At 46.6% G+C, this 15,090-nt stretch overlaps 1 protein-coding gene across 3 annotated transcripts in view; it reads left to right on the top strand.

Moving 5' to 3' along the window:
* gon4lb (gon-4 like b) overlaps positions 1 to 13,117 on the top strand; it is a 29,951-nt gene extending 16,834 nt beyond the window's left edge. Inside the window, exons 21-31 of one of the 3 annotated variants that reach the window (XM_083678287.1) lie at positions 5,134 to 7,302; positions 7,550 to 7,823; positions 8,256 to 8,419; positions 8,682 to 8,879; positions 9,097 to 9,240; positions 9,398 to 9,706; positions 9,796 to 9,906; positions 10,789 to 11,014; positions 11,312 to 11,684; positions 12,004 to 12,106; positions 12,274 to 13,117. In XM_083678287.1, coding sequence (XP_083534413.1) covers positions 5,134 to 7,302; positions 7,550 to 7,823; positions 8,256 to 8,419; positions 8,682 to 8,879; positions 9,097 to 9,240; positions 9,398 to 9,706; positions 9,796 to 9,906; positions 10,789 to 11,014; positions 11,312 to 11,684; positions 12,004 to 12,106; positions 12,274 to 12,393 — 4,191 coding nt within the window. In that variant the 3' untranslated portion in view covers positions 12,394 to 13,117. Of the gene's footprint in view, positions 1 to 5,133; positions 7,303 to 7,549; positions 7,824 to 8,255; positions 8,459 to 8,681; positions 8,880 to 9,096; positions 9,241 to 9,397; positions 9,707 to 9,795; positions 9,907 to 10,788; positions 11,015 to 11,311; positions 11,685 to 12,003; positions 12,107 to 12,273 lie in introns of all 3 variants that reach the window. The other 2 variants (XM_083678286.1, XM_083678285.1) reach the window with 2 other exon arrangements.
* Positions 13,118 to 15,090: the final 1,973 nt, after the last annotated feature.

Here is a 15,090-nt window from a genome sequence, read left to right as displayed (position 1 = left end):
TTTGCACCGTAGTGTCAATTAAGCTATTCTTTACTAAGTAACTAGACAACCTCTGTGCCACCACACTAAAGAAAACCTTCCCTTCCACATTAAGAAGGCTTATAGGCCTAAACTGACTAATGTCTACAGAGTCTCTTTCTTTGGGAATAAAAATTCCCCCTGCTCTACGCCATGCCCTAGGAATAACCTGTTTCTTCCAGACTACCTTCATCAATGTCCATAAGAACCTCAGCACATCTGGCGCACTCTTGTACAGCCTGTAAGGGACTCCATTGGGCCCTGGGGCTGAAGACGCCCTAGCCCGCCTTACTATCTCTTGTACCTCTTTCCACCTAGGTGGGCTATCGTCACACTGACTGGTTATCTCTCCAATAGGTGGAATGTCAGGGGGGAGGGGTAGCTGTCTAGACCTTTCTCTGTCTCTATGCACTTCCTCCAGATGTCCCTCAAGCTCCTGTTTTGGAGCCCTAAGGCTACCATTTTTCCCCTTACTAAATAACGATTTCACAAATCTAAATGGATCTTTGTAAAATGCTGTTCTAGCTCGCTCTCTCTTTTTCCTGTTTTTCCTAATGCTCTCTGCTCTTCTTAACACTGCCAGTCTCTCCTTCACATCTACCTGCAGCCTATTTAACCCTTCCTTCTCAGCCTCTGTAGCTTTCCTCCACTGTTTCCTGAGCTGTCTTCTCTCCCTGATAAGTCTATCCATTTCCTGTTGGCGCCTAGATTTAATTACCTCAGTACCTGTCTTCTTCTTTTTCTCGGACACGCCAAATCTTTCTGCTCCATAATCATAGATAATATCGCCCATTTTCTCCAGTTTACTCTCGGCAGTACCTTTCAACTTGTCTAAAATCCTACTCAAGTCACTGTTGATACCTTCCCATACCCTGTTTTCTGAAGCCCCTGGCCATTTAACTCTCGGCTTCTGGGCACTAATCTTTTCCCTTTTGGGCTGGCTGGTCTCTCTGTCTTCTTCAGTGCTAGGACCTACTTCAGGGGTGCTGATGTCCTGCGAACTGTGGTTTACTTCCTGCCGCTGGACTTCAACCGACTGACTTGACATACTTCTGAGGAAATAATTGTCAATGCGGGATCCCTGTGTTCCCTCTACCAAGCACTTCCTCCTCCCTTGATGGATTCTAAGACCCGTCAAAGTTGTTACCTTTTGCCAGCCGCATGAACAAGTTTGGAGCTTCTTCCCACCCATCTCTGATCTAGTGCCTTCCACAGCCATGTTTTCCCTACTCGTAGTCAGGTCCGTTCCAGAGTCAATAACCATGTTAGCCATAGATGAGTCATCTTCCGCCCCCGCTCTCGCAGACTCTAGGGGTGTTTTTCTCAAAGTCGTTTCTGTAGCTAGGTAGGGTGTAACCACTAGGTTTATACAACCTTGGTTACTGCAGCATTGAGTTGCTAACCCAATGCCGCCCCGGTGGGGTCTATTTCCTCCTGTCAGCTGTCTTTCCATTCTGTCACAAGGTCTTTCCCTAGTTGTCAGCTGCTCTATTCACAACAGTCACTAGCCTAAGCTAGCTTTAGCATTTATTAATACACAGGACAAGATGTTATAATCCCTTGTGCCATGATCCAAGGTAAAACAGATGTAGAAGGCCAAATCAAACCAACAAAGCGAGTGATATATCCACCATTCGATGCAACACCATAGCAAACATCAGGCTACGCCGTCATAGGTCTACGGAGTCATTCCTCAGGTGGTACCATTCACCGGTTACCTACTCTAGCCAACTGAGGTAAGCAGCATGTCATTGGGGTTATCAAGTGGGCACCTTCTGTCACCGGTGTTTCGTTAAGTTAGGCCCACGACACCTCGAGAAGGCTTAACTGTGTAGTCCAGCGTCCTGGAAACACCCCCCTCAACACCACTACCTCAATACTATCTTTAACTTAAACCCTACAACCAACCTATCAGCCTACCCACCCCATCAGTGTGTGTGTGTGATGCCCTATCTAGGGTAAATGTTTTCTGTAAGGTAAGGGAACGGTGTATGTGGGGGCCTAAATAGTGTGTGCATGTGTTTATGTTTATGTCTTTATATAAGTGTAGATGCAGGGATTCAAACCCTAATTTAGGGTAGAGGGAAGGGTTAGAGGTGGGGAAGCCCCCGGGTGGATACGGTCCCGGATTAGGGAAAGGAGGGGTGAGTGTGCCCTTTATTTATGTTGTGGGGGAATGTTTGTGTCCGTGCAACTTCATGGCTAGCCTACACTGGCTAGCAGTACTAACCCCCCCCACCACACTATGACACGATATCCTCTCATAAATATAGCCAAACAATGGCAGTACAAAACCCCTCACCACCACAATATGACACGATGCCTTCTCATTAATATAGCCAAACAATGCCAAGCTATGCTACCTCATGCTCTAGTCAAGTCGCTGTTGCATCTTACCTTTAACGGGAACCCCAGCTACTGATCTTCCGCCTCAGCCACAGCCACTGGCTAGCGCTCTCCGCTGCTACCGACATATTCTTTATCGCCAGTTTCAATTCTCGTCCGCGAATACCCAGCTCCGTTAGCAGTGCATAGGTTGTCTTGGCCACAAATCCTCGACAACCAATTTCCACTGGGCGAACAAAAGCGGTCCACCCACGCTGTGTCGCGTCTGCCGCTAATTCTGCATATTTAGCTTTCTTTCGTTCATAAGCCTCGTCAACCCGGTCTTCCCAAGGGACCGTGAGTTCGATAATATAAACTAGCTTCTGTGCTTCAGACCACAGCAGCATGTCTGGCCGCAAATTAGTGCTAGCAATTTCAGCCGGTACGATTAGCTGTTCAATTAAATCTACCTTTAACTTCCAATCTGCGCCAGTTCGCAACTGTCCCTGCGCGCAGCTGCGCCCTGGCCTCCTTACGCCAGTCTCTCCCTCTCTTATAAATGCAATGTCTTTCCGCTGGCCACTACTAGCTAGCGAGTTTACTTCTAGCCGTTTTCCCTCAACTGCAGCAGCTAAACATTTCAACACTTGATTGTGACGCCACGTGTATCGCCCTTGAGAAAGACTGATTCTACACCCAGTCATTATATGCCTAAGTGTGCATACGCTGGAACATAACGGGCAGGCAGCATCCTCACCCAACCATTGATTAAGATTTTGGGGAGATGGCAGTACGTCATAAGTAGCCCCTATGATAAATTTAATTCTGCTTGCCTCCATGCTCCACAAATCCTTCCACTTCAAGCTTCTCTTCACTACACTCTCCCAGTTTACCCACTGGCCTTGTTTTGCCTGTGCCACCGCCCTTGTACATCTTATCATCTCCTCCTGTCTGTGTATTTCTTCCACTACCAGTTTCCTCCTTTCTACTGCTGTTGCCTTACTCCACACAGGTTTTCCTGCACACAGCCCTAGACCTCCACGTCCATGCTGAACCTGCCCAATGATATCCCTATGGCTAAGGGCTGCCTGTGCCTGTTGCACTGCCTCTTTAGGCTTCCACTTCCTTCCAGTTTTAACTATGGGCGCTGCACTTCTAACAACTGGGTCCTTTGACTGGGTTAGAGTCATTTCCAGTCTAGCCTTGGCACATTTAAATTCCTCTGTCAGACTAGAAATCGGCAGCTCTAGCATGCCCTTTCCATACAGGGCCACACTGGTCAGACAGCGCGGGGCTCCAAGCCACTTTCTAATATTAGAGTTAATCAACCTTTCCATTTTTTCAACCTTCGATATGGGAACCTCGTAAACTGTCAGTGGCCACATCAGCCGAGGCAACAATCCAAACTGTAGGCACCACAACTTTAGCTTGCCTGGGAGCCCTGACTTATCTATACCTTTGATGCCTTGAATCATCTCCTGCCTCAACTCCTCACATTGACTCTTGTCATTGAGGCTTGCGTCATACCATCTTCCTAAGCTTTTAACCGGTTTCTCTAACACTGTTGGAACCACTTCCCCACCAATGAAAAACTTTTTATCAGCTATCTTCCCTTTGACAATGGAGATACTCCTAGACTTGCTTGGCTTCACTTTCATCCTAGCCCATTCTAGGTTGCTATTTAGTTTATCCAGTAGCCTCCTAGTACAAGGGGCTGTTGATGTCATAGTTGTCATGTCATCCATGTAAGCCCTGATTGGTGGGAGGCGCAGCCCTCCCTGCAACCTTTCCCCACCCACTACCCATTTCGAGGCTCTGATTATGACTTCCATTGCCATGGTAAAGGCCAAAGGGGAAATTGTACAGCCTGCCATAATGCCTATCTCTAGCTGTTGCCAAGCTGTAGTGTACTCTGCTGTAGTAAAACAGAGTTGAATGTCACAAAAGTAAGCTTTAACTAACCTCTTTATACTGTCTGGCACTTTAAAAAAGTCAAACGCCTCCCATAACAGACTATGCGGTACTGACCCAAAAGCATTCGCCAGATCCAAAAATACCACATGAAGGTCTTTCTTCTCATGTCTAGCTGTCTGAATTTGATTCCAAATCATGCTGGTGTGTTCCAAGCACCCGGAGAAGCCTGGAATTCCAGCCTTTTGCACCGTAGTGTCAATTAAGCTATTCTTTACTAAGTAACTAGACAACCTCTGTGCCACCACACTAAAGAAAACCTTCCCTTCCACATTAAGAAGGCTTATAGGCCTAAACTGACTAATGTCTACAGAGTCTCTTTCTTTGGGAATAAAAAAAAAGAATTACTATTCACAAAGAGAAGTTGAAAAGTAATATCAATTGGTAGTAGTTTGATAAGAGTTAAATAGTACAAAAGTACAGTTTCAGCATCTATGATATGGCTCTGACTCAACATTCAAAGAAAAGTGTTTATTTACAATTGATAATTAACTGCATAGTTATAATAGCAGTCCTGGTGTGAAGTTGTCTATGCTTTTAGTTCAGTCTGTCATGTTAGAGCTCTAGCTGGAATACAAGTTGTTGAACCAATTTAGTGTTCCTAGAGATGAACTGAAGCTGGTGGGTTCAATAAAGCCCTTTTGACACCACAATTAAGAAGAGCTGAAGTTATGTTATGCCTGTTATAAGCATTTTTCCTGTCAGCAGGCCATGATTTAGCAACAATTTGAATGATATTAAATGTAATAGAGAGCTGAAAATGGTGAGAATATTACAGGAAAAGTTGTTGATGTGTGATTGAATTGTTTTCCTCTGCAGAAGAGTCTACCTATCATACATAAGGCAGTGATGGCATGTAACCAGCCACAGCCTCAGCCTCCTCCAGCGTTTAACCAGTCACAACCTCAGCCTCCTCCAGCACCCCCTTACACCTTCCCCCGTGGAACGCGATACCCCCCGTCTTGCCCCAGAAATGCTGTCCTGCGCCTACATCCCAGCATGACCTACAAAGGCGAGCGCCCACCTCTTGTGCCCAAACCCCCTCGTCCCCTGTACGGGTTCACCCGTGCTGCCCCACTCCCACCCCTGGCCAAAGCCCCTACAGACGCTGTTAGTTTCCTGGCCCAAGTCCCTGGACCCATTCCCTCGCAAGGGGTCATCCTATTGGCCCAGGCCCCCTGCACTCCAATCCAAGCGGCCCTGCCATTGGCCCAGGCCCCTGCCACTCCTGCCCACGGAGCTGTTCCATTGACTGCCACGTATCCTATCGGGCTCCATCCAGCTCAGTATCTCAGTCAAGAATCTGCTGATGCTGGTTTGTCACCTGCTCCATGCTCCTTGACCCCAAACCTGGTCCAGATCTCGCCTCCCGCCCCCATGGGAGCCCCCCTTGTAGGTCAGAGTGTGGTTGCAGCATGTGTAATACAAACAATGTCCAACCAAGTAGAGATGACAAACTTCCGGGTACCACCCCGCAAACTGCTTCCCATCCAGCCGGCTCCCCCAAAGCCAAACAGCGGATCTTTCCCATTGGTCATTAACTCTGCCCGTCGTACCCGTGCTGCTTCCAGATTGGCCAAGCGGCCGCCACGCTCCACCCCGTGCTCCACCCCACAGCAGGACCTTGTTGCGAGGTCCAGAGCGAGTCTTTCCCGCCAACGTATGCTGGCCAGGCCCCTCCTGCCGGCCCCACCAAGCTTTGATGCAGCCCCCAACTACACGCCCAATCCCCCAGAGAGCGGCCTTCAGCCCAAGTCCAGCCCTGTGTTCTTCTCTCACACACCCTCGCCCCCACCTATCACCTCCCAACTCAATCAGGACCGAGACTGGAGACAGCCAATCCCAGAAGAGGCCAAAGGTGAGCTTGGCTATGACCCATCAATGACCTCAGTTTTTGACAGCTCTCAATATGTACTGGTCCAAACTGGGTCCAATGGTTCGACACAGATGCTCTGGGTGCCCAAAAACTGCTTGGTCACAAACGGGTCTGTGCCGTCCAACGCCTCGGAGAATGGATTTCACCAGTGTGATAGCCTTCCTTTTGGTCAGTCAGCTGCACCCCAACACCAATTTGCCACTGTTGCACCTGGCGTACCTTCGTGTCTCTCGCCGCCCACATATTTACCAAATGGCACCCTGGACTACCAGCAAGCACTGAGTGTCCGGTTGCCAACCGGTGGCGTTCCGACCAGAGATGTACCAGGACCGAGTTTAGAGGAGCAGCTGCACCGGTTGGTGGAGGGATTGCGGGGAGAGGGGGAGATGAGAGAGGAAGATGAGGAGGAGAAGGAAGGATGGTTGGACTTAGAAGGACCTCTCCTGACACTCTCTGAGTCTTCCTCTGGAAGCCCCTGCTCAAGTCTGGAGAGCCAGGCTGATGCCCTGGAGAGAATGATGGTGGGAGGGAAAGTAGGAGGGGGGGATGGGGCGGAGGAGAACAGGATAGAGGGAGGAGAGGAAGGGATGGAGGTGGGATTAGAGAGGTGGTGCATGGCAGCTGCATCAACACACAGTCCCAATACCCTACCAGTGAAGAAGAAGAGGGGAGAAGAAGAGGAAGATGGTGAGAAAGGAGAAGAGGAGGGGGGAAGTTGTGTTGTGCAGTGCACGGTCATGATGAGCCGAGAGACTGCGGCACGAGAACAAACTGGAGGAGGAGGAGACAAGAATGAGGGGGAGGGGCGGGAAGGAGAAAGTGATGGAGGGGGAGAGGAAGAGAGAAATGGAGGAAGGGAGGGTAACAGGGAGCAGGGAGGAGAGGGAAAGCAGAGTGGACAAGGAGAGGGGGAGGAAGATGGAGAAAGAGATGGAGGACAGAACAGTGGAGAGAAGGATGGCGATGGAGAGAAAGACGGAGATGGGGAGCAGGAGAGGCAAGGTGAGGAGGAGGAAGAGGAGGATTTTGACGACCTCACTCAGGATGAAGATGAGGAAGAGGTGATGTCATCAGCCTCTGAGGAGTCTATTCTCTCAGTGCCAGAGTTGCAGGTATGTTTACACACCCAACATTGCTCGTCCATTTCCTCTTCCTCAGAGCATATTCTTTACTCACAGGTACACAGAAATTAAGCAAAGAAATCCATGAATACTTTTGGTTGTGCCTAGAGATCGTAATAAATGGTGACAATCTGGAGTGCTGAAAAACAGGCCTTAACTGTTGAATTCTGACTAAAATATTGTGAACATTTTGCATGTTACACTTCAATGACAAAATCCTCCCCCTTGCCTTCCACAGGAGACCATGAAGAAGCTGACTTGGCTAGCCTCAGAAGGAAGACTCTGTGACTCAGAGGAGGACAACTCTCCTACGTCCCCAACCTCCCCCAACTCCCCCGTCTCTCAGAACTCCCAGGAGGAGATCTCAGAGGAGGAGGAGGAGGGGCCCACCAAGGGGGAGGAGCTGGAGTCCTGTGAGGGCGGGGCCAGTAAGGTGCCTGGAGATGAGGACGCGCCTCCTGGAGAAGAAGGAACTCCCAGAGCCAATGGGAAGGGGGCAGGACGAGGCAGAGGTCAGTCTGAGGTCAAGGGGTGATGGAAGAGAGCCACAACAAATGGTTTTAAACAAAATAGTGTCTCAAAGTGTGTTTATGAGAAGCAATACTTTACCTCTATATGAATTGATAACACTAAAGGGTAAGCAAGAAAACGGCTTGAGAGTAAAATGGTCTCTGGAATTCAAATCGCTTCACACTTACTACCTGTAGTACTCAGTACCATTGCACTGGACTTTTCATTCTGTAATTTCACTTATTTTGTGTCTTTGGGAAATGAGACTGGAAATTATTTCAAACTCTGAACTAAATCAGAGCCGCTTCACCTGGCAATTAAAAAGTAGTCTGCCAACCAGTGTTCATCAAAACATTCTGCTATTCAGGTGTCACCAATCCTAATCCCCTTTCTCAAACTTTTTTTTGTCTCCCTCTACGATTTGGTGGACTCAGGGAGAGGCAGGCCTCCACCTCGAAGTCTGAGGCGTAGTCGGCGGCAGGAGCGAGACAGCAAAGACACGTCCAAACTGCTGCTACTCTACGATGACCATATCCTGGACAACGACCCGCTGAGGGAGAGCAAGGACGTGGCCTTTGCACAGGCCTACCTCAACAGGGTGAGGAGCAGACACTTTGCACAGGCCTACCTCAACAGGGTGAGGAGCTAACACTCTGGGGTGCACCCGCATAATTTGAAGTGCCTTTCTCTTCTTCTTCGTAGACAAATTAATCGGCCTCTGTCTGAAAATACCTTTAGGGTGTTGACTTCTCTGGATCCATAGACTGCTTTTTAGATATTCATAAAAAGTGAGCAATTTGTGGAAAGTGAAATGGGTGGTGCTGTCCGTTTAACCCTCCACCCCCGTCTTCTCCCCATAGGTACGGGAGGCCCTTCAGGACGTCCCAGGGAAGATGGAGGAGGTCTTGGGACTTCTGTATGAGTTTGAGCGGGGGAGCGAGGGACGTAGTGCCGTGGAGCTGTTTGGCCAGCTGCGGCCAGTCCTGGGGGAGTGGCCGGACCTCCTGAGGGACTTTGCTGCCTTCCTGCTCCCTGAGCAGGCACTGGAGTGTGGCCTGGTAAGGATGTCATCATAGCTGTATCCCATCACCTTTGATCTAAGAACAAGATCATTACAAGACAAATCATTTCTAAAATTATATGATACTTTCAATCCATGTGATTTTTTTTATTTTTGTGCACCTCTCTCATCCTCGCCTCCCTCTTCCTTTTTCTAATCCCCTCCTCTCGCTTACCCTTTTTCTCCTTGTTCTCCATCGTTCTCTCCCGATCCAGTTTGAGGAACAGCAGGCGTTTGAGCGCAGTCGGCGTTTCCTGAGGCAATTGGAGATCAGTTTTGGGGAGAACCCGTCTCACTACCAGAAGATCGTCAAGGCTCTGCAGGGAGGCCCCGACCTCAGTCCAGCCAGCATCGAGGAGGTACGTCATGAACACACCACAAAGGGCTTCATGTCTGTGCAGCTTGATGCCTGATCTGATGCACTACAGATCTACACATTTGAATGATTGTATGTATATATTTTTTTAAGTTTTTTTTTCCCTATAAGAAAATCCCTGTCCACCCTGTGTCCCACAGCTGAAAGCACAGATGTCCTCACTCCTGAAAGGCCACACCCATCTGCAAGGGGAATTCTGGGTATTCTTTGATGAGCTCCGCCCACCCTCGGGTCGTCCAGGGCAGTTTGAGGAAGCATGCTGGCCAGAGGAGGGAGGGGTTGGGGTAGAAGCAAGCGAGGTCGTCAGTTTGGGGTCAGGAGGAGGAGCAAGTGGTGGTTTTGAAGAAGTCACTCTCCCTGACCTAGAGGAAGAGGAGGAGGGGCATAAGATTCCACCAATGACTATCCGAAGTCGGAGGAGGAAAATGGGTTCCCATGGCATCTACAAGGTTTGAGGAAATGGAATATAGGGCTTTAAAATCTGTTTTAGCTGTATCTTCAGCTATTTCTCTTATTGGTTGGTTGTCTTCCATCACAGGAATGCGATTGGCCGGAAAAGGACTGCTCCTGCCTCTGTCATGAAACCAGCCATGACAACAAACTTCGTAGACACAAGAGGAAAGGATGCTCTCGCTGCCATGGCAACAAGGTAGCTTGATTGTCTAGCTTCAGACGGTTAACAAGGGAATGTTATGTACAGTTGTGGTCAGAATTTTACATACACTTGTAAAGAACATGTATGTCATGGCAGTCTTGAGTTTCCAATCATTTCTACAACTCTTATTTTTCTGTGATGGATTGATTGGGGCACATACTTCTTTGTCACAAAAAACATTCATGAAGTTTGGTTCTTTTATGGATTTATAAGGGATTTTGGCTGAGTGTAATGAGTGTATCAAACTAGCCCTATTTAAATGGGCTGAAATAAGTCACCAGCTGTAGTCAATCATAATCACTCATAAGAAGATGTTTTTTGTGACAAAGAAGTATGTGTTCCAATCAATCCATCACAGAAAAATAAGAGTTGTAGAAATGATTGGAAACTCAAGACTGCCATGACATACATGTTCTTTACAAGTGTATGTAAACTTCTGATCACAACTGTAAATAAGGAGGTGTTTGTGGAATGAGGATGTGTTTGCTATGTTATGTCAATGAAGCTGTGTGTTGGGAATGAGGGTGGGTTATGAAGATTCAGTACTGTTATTAGTGTTATTGTTATATAATCAGTTTTATTTTTTGTCCCTTATTCCGTTTTATTTTTAGCGTTTTATTATTTCCAATTTCTGCTTTATTAAATTTTCGCTAACTGGCTACACACACAAAGCCAGCTCTGCAGTTTGTGTACAACACACGCACGGGGCATTTCTGCAAAATGATTGGGGTGTAGCAGGGTAGAATAGCATTACAAATATGTCATATAAAATATATTTGCAATGTAGCAAATTGAGTTATTTTCTTATTATGCTAATGCAATTTTCTATGTTGCCTGATTCAGTTTTTACGTGTGAATTCCGTTTTCTTGTTTCAGCCCTCTGACGGCGTCTCCAGAGCCATGAAGAGTCTTGACCCCTTGTACCCCACGGCAACCAGCCCCGCCGCTGACCTCCATACTGACACAGGCTGTGAGGAGAGGGAGGAAGAGAGGAAAGAGGAAGAAAGGGAAGAAGACAAGGAAGAAGAAAGAGAGGAGGAGAAAGGGGTGGACTCTGAAGTCAACGATGAAGTTGACAGTGGGGCCAGTAGTCCACAGCCTGGTAAGATGTTTATTGATTGATTTTTGGGTGAAACACATTTTTACAATACAAATCCCAGAGGATTACTAACCCTTATTTCCAAAGTGGTCCTTGGTGTCCTTATTGTCATTGTAAGAACATTTTTTACAATGCTTCCACATTTTAAACATTCTTGTTTCACAGTGTTTCCAGCATTCCTGACACAATATCTGTAGAAGAAACATTAACTTAACTTCCCAACTTAAAGTATATATTTGTCAGCTATCAGCCTGTGCATGGTTGACTTTTTGAGAGATGAAAAAACATCCCCCTTTTCAGCAGAGCAAGGCGTGCATTCATGGGAGGGTGCTGAAGAGGGCTCACTCCCCCTCGCCGAGGAGAGGGAAGAGGAGGATGATGAACTGGAGGATGACGAGGAAGGGGATGAAGAGGAGGAGGAGTGGAAGGACAGAGAGAGAGAACACAGCCCTTCACCAAAAAAGAACAGGAGGAATGGAGATGGGTCGGAGATGGCCACCGACCCCCCAACCCGTCTCACTGGAGAGATGGAGAGCCCCTCGACTCCCCTGCAACCTCAACCCAGCCCCTTGACTCCCCTGCAACCTCACCCCAGCCCCCCGTCTGACCCCACCGTCTGCGCCAAGAACATCTCCCTCACTGCTAGTGGGGAGAAGGTCATCCTTTGGACAAGGTAAAAGAAGGGTTCCTACACATTTAACTTGCACTACCTCATAGTAATATCCCACTTCAGAGATGACACTTCCATTTCCTCGTCTTGATTGTGTTAGTGTGCTGTTTTATTGAGCGGTGAAGAACTTTTTGACTTGTACATGTATATATCATTTTTCTTTGCGTCTTGTTAAGATTCCAGATTGTGAATGACCTTATTATGCTAGTTAGTTCGCTAGCCAGTCAAAGTTGTAGATTGGTGGTGGTTACGTTCTATCTTGCTTTAGTGATGAAGTCTGTCATGTTTACCAACATTTTCCATTTCTCCTGTTCTCTTACAGGGAGGCAGACCGTGTCATTTTAACAATCTGTCAGCAGCAAGGAGCCAACCAGAATACTTTTCAAGCAATCTCTGCTCAGCTCGGGAACAAAACACCCAATGAGGTGAAAGGCTTGTTTTCATCTAATTTGCACAACTAAATGGAATCCAAATTATGTTGCAGTTTAATGTTAATGTTAATGTAGAAGTTCAACCAGTTATGCAGCACATGTGGTAGAACATGGTTGGGAATGTACCCTAGTCTTCAGACTCCCTCCTCGTTCTTCTTCAGGTCTCACGGCGGTTTCGGGACCTGATGCGTCTGTTCCACACGGCGGCCCGTCAGGTCAGCTCAGAGGACGAGGCCGTGGCCGCGGAGCAGCAGACAGCCCTGGACCAGGAGCAGGACTGAAATGGACCAAACTGTCTCAAACTGACTAGAGATGGATTGACCCCATCCCCTTACACACTATGAGCTTGTGGAGGTCTAAGAGGATTTCATAGGTGTACATAAAGTTTCATGGTTATAGCACCAATAACCTTTAACTCTGGCTTGGTGGAATTTTCACAATATTGCTTACATCTGTCCAATCCTCTTTGATCTCTAAAAGTGCATAAAGGGGTAGTGGTTTGGGATTAGGCATATGATTTGGGAGGAGGCACAGGATATGTTTTATTTGTTACTGCTGTATATTTATACCATATCTAAGATATTATTGTAAACCTAGTCATAGCCAGTGAAATCTGGAGGTGTATACAACATCGAGGCCTGCAAAAACTGCAAACAAACTCATACTCAATTACATGTGGCCATAGTCAGATATTATAAAAGTGGGCTCTGTGTATAGCATAAAGTTATTTCAAGGGATGCACCCTTCATGTGTCTAAAAGAATCATTGAATCGCAGCACTAGCTTCAGACTAAGGCCTAAGTTACTAACAGTGCAGCAGAATGTGTAAATATTGTAAATACTGTACAAGATTGGGGTTGGATCGGGTGATGTACAGGGGTGTTTTTATGAGTCATATTTTTTTTAAATTGCCTAGGTTGTGCTTGCTAATGTATGGCACAATACAGAAGACATGCGTAGGAAATGACATGCCAGAGTTATATTTTGTACAAATTAAAACCAACTTTATTTATTTGTGTGCCTTTTTGATGTTTTTTTTTATTTTTATTTATTTATTTCAACAAACAACTAAAACAGAGTAATGGCACAATAATACAAACAAATAAAAGTGTAGGGAGGGAGAAACATAAACAAAACACATAAAGGACAATGCACAATTGTATATCAATGTATTATACGATGCATCACGTAAGCAGTCATTAATAGTTTGCGCGAAGACCAACTAAGACATCACTGTAGAGTGTATAGCCTTATTAATCTTAGCTTTTACTACCATTCCATGGATACAATGCTTTGGAAGGCTGAGATCCAAAAGCTGTGTAGGGGACAGTCTGGAGAGACCCCATATTTGTAGAATAGCTTTTTGGCCGCTACGTTCCACGGTAAAGTCCGATCGTTTCCATTGAAATGGTTTTGGGTTCTTTGTTTTGTTAGGAACACTGGGATATTTCATTTTTATTTCGTGTTTATTCCTCTGTGAACCCTGTATTTTTTCGCCTCAAACAGTGGACCTCTCCCGCGTATTCTCTTTGATCGTGTTAGAGCGGGCGCTGTTTTGAATAATTCCAAAGGCGCGCTCATACGTCCGCTACGTTCCACAGTAAAGTCCGATCGTTTCCATTGAAATAGTTTGTGGTTCTTTGTTTTGTTAGGAACACTGGGATATTTCATTTTTATTTCGTTTTTATTCCTCTGGGAACCCTGTCTTTTTTCACCTCAAACAGTGGACCTCTCCCGCGTATTCTCTTTGATCGTGTTAGAGCGGGCGCTGTTTTGAATAATTCCAAAGCCGCGCTCATACGTCCGCTACGTTCCACGGTAAAGTCCGATCGTTTCCATTGAAATGGTTTTGGGTTCCTTGTTTAGTGAGGAACTCATTTTTATTCATTTTTCCGCTGGGAACCCTGTCTTTTTTTGCCTCAAACAGTGGACCTCTCCCGCGTATTCTCTTTGATCGTGTTAGAGCGGGCGCTACGTTCCAAGGTAAAGTCCGATGTTTCCATTGAAATGGTATTGGGTTATTTGTTTTGTTAGGAACACTGGGATATTTCATTTTTATTTAGTTTTTATTCCTCTGGGAACCCTGTCTTTTTTCACCTCAAACAGTGGACCTCTCCCGCGTATTCTCTTTGATCGTGTTAGAGCGGGCGCTGTTTTGAATAATTCCAAAGCCGCGCTCATACGTCCGCTACGTTCCACGGTAAAGTCCGATCGTTTCCATTGAAATGGTTTTGGGTTCCTTGTTTAGTGAGGAACTCATTTTTATTAATTTTTCCGCTGGGAACCCTGTCTTTTTTGCCTAAAACAGTGGACCTCTCCCGCGTATTCTCTTTGATCGTGTTAGAGCGTGCGCTGTTTTGAATAATTCCAAAGCCCGCTCATGCGTCCGCTACGTTCCACGGTAAAGTCCGATCGTTTCCATTGAAATGGTTTTGGGTTCCTTGTTTTGTGAGGAACTCATTTTTATTAATTTTTCCGCTGGGAACCCTGTCTTTTTTCGCCTCAAACATTGGACCTCTCCCGCGTATTCTCTTTGATCGTGTTAGAGCGGGCGCTGTTTTGAATAATTCCAAAGCCGCGCTCATATGTCCGCTACGTTCCACGGTAACGTCCGATCGTTTCCATTGAAATAGTTTGGGGTTCTTTGTTTTGTTAGGAACACTGGGATATTTCATTTTTATTTCGTTTTTATTCCTCTGGGAACCCTGTATTTTTTCACCTCAAACAGTGGACCTCTCCCGCGTATTCTCTTTGATCGTGTTAGAGCGGGCGCTGTTTTGAATAATTCCAAAGCCGCGCTCATACGTCCGCTACGTTCCACGGTAAAGTCCGATCGTTTCCATTGAAATGGTTTTGGGTTCCTTGTTTAGTGAGGAACTCATTTTTATTAATTTTTCCGCTGGGAACCCTGTCTTTTTTCGCCTCAAACAGTGGACCTCTCCCGCGTATTGTCTTTGATCGTGTTAGAGCGGGCGCTGT

This window comes from Argentina silus (genome assembly GCF_951799395.1).
Source record: "Argentina silus genome assembly, chromosome: 10".
Lineage (NCBI taxonomy): Eukaryota > Metazoa > Chordata > Actinopteri > Argentiniformes > Argentinidae > Argentina > Argentina silus.
The sequence above is the reverse complement of the archived record's forward strand: the minus strand, read 5'-3'. Positions and strand labels throughout refer to the sequence as shown.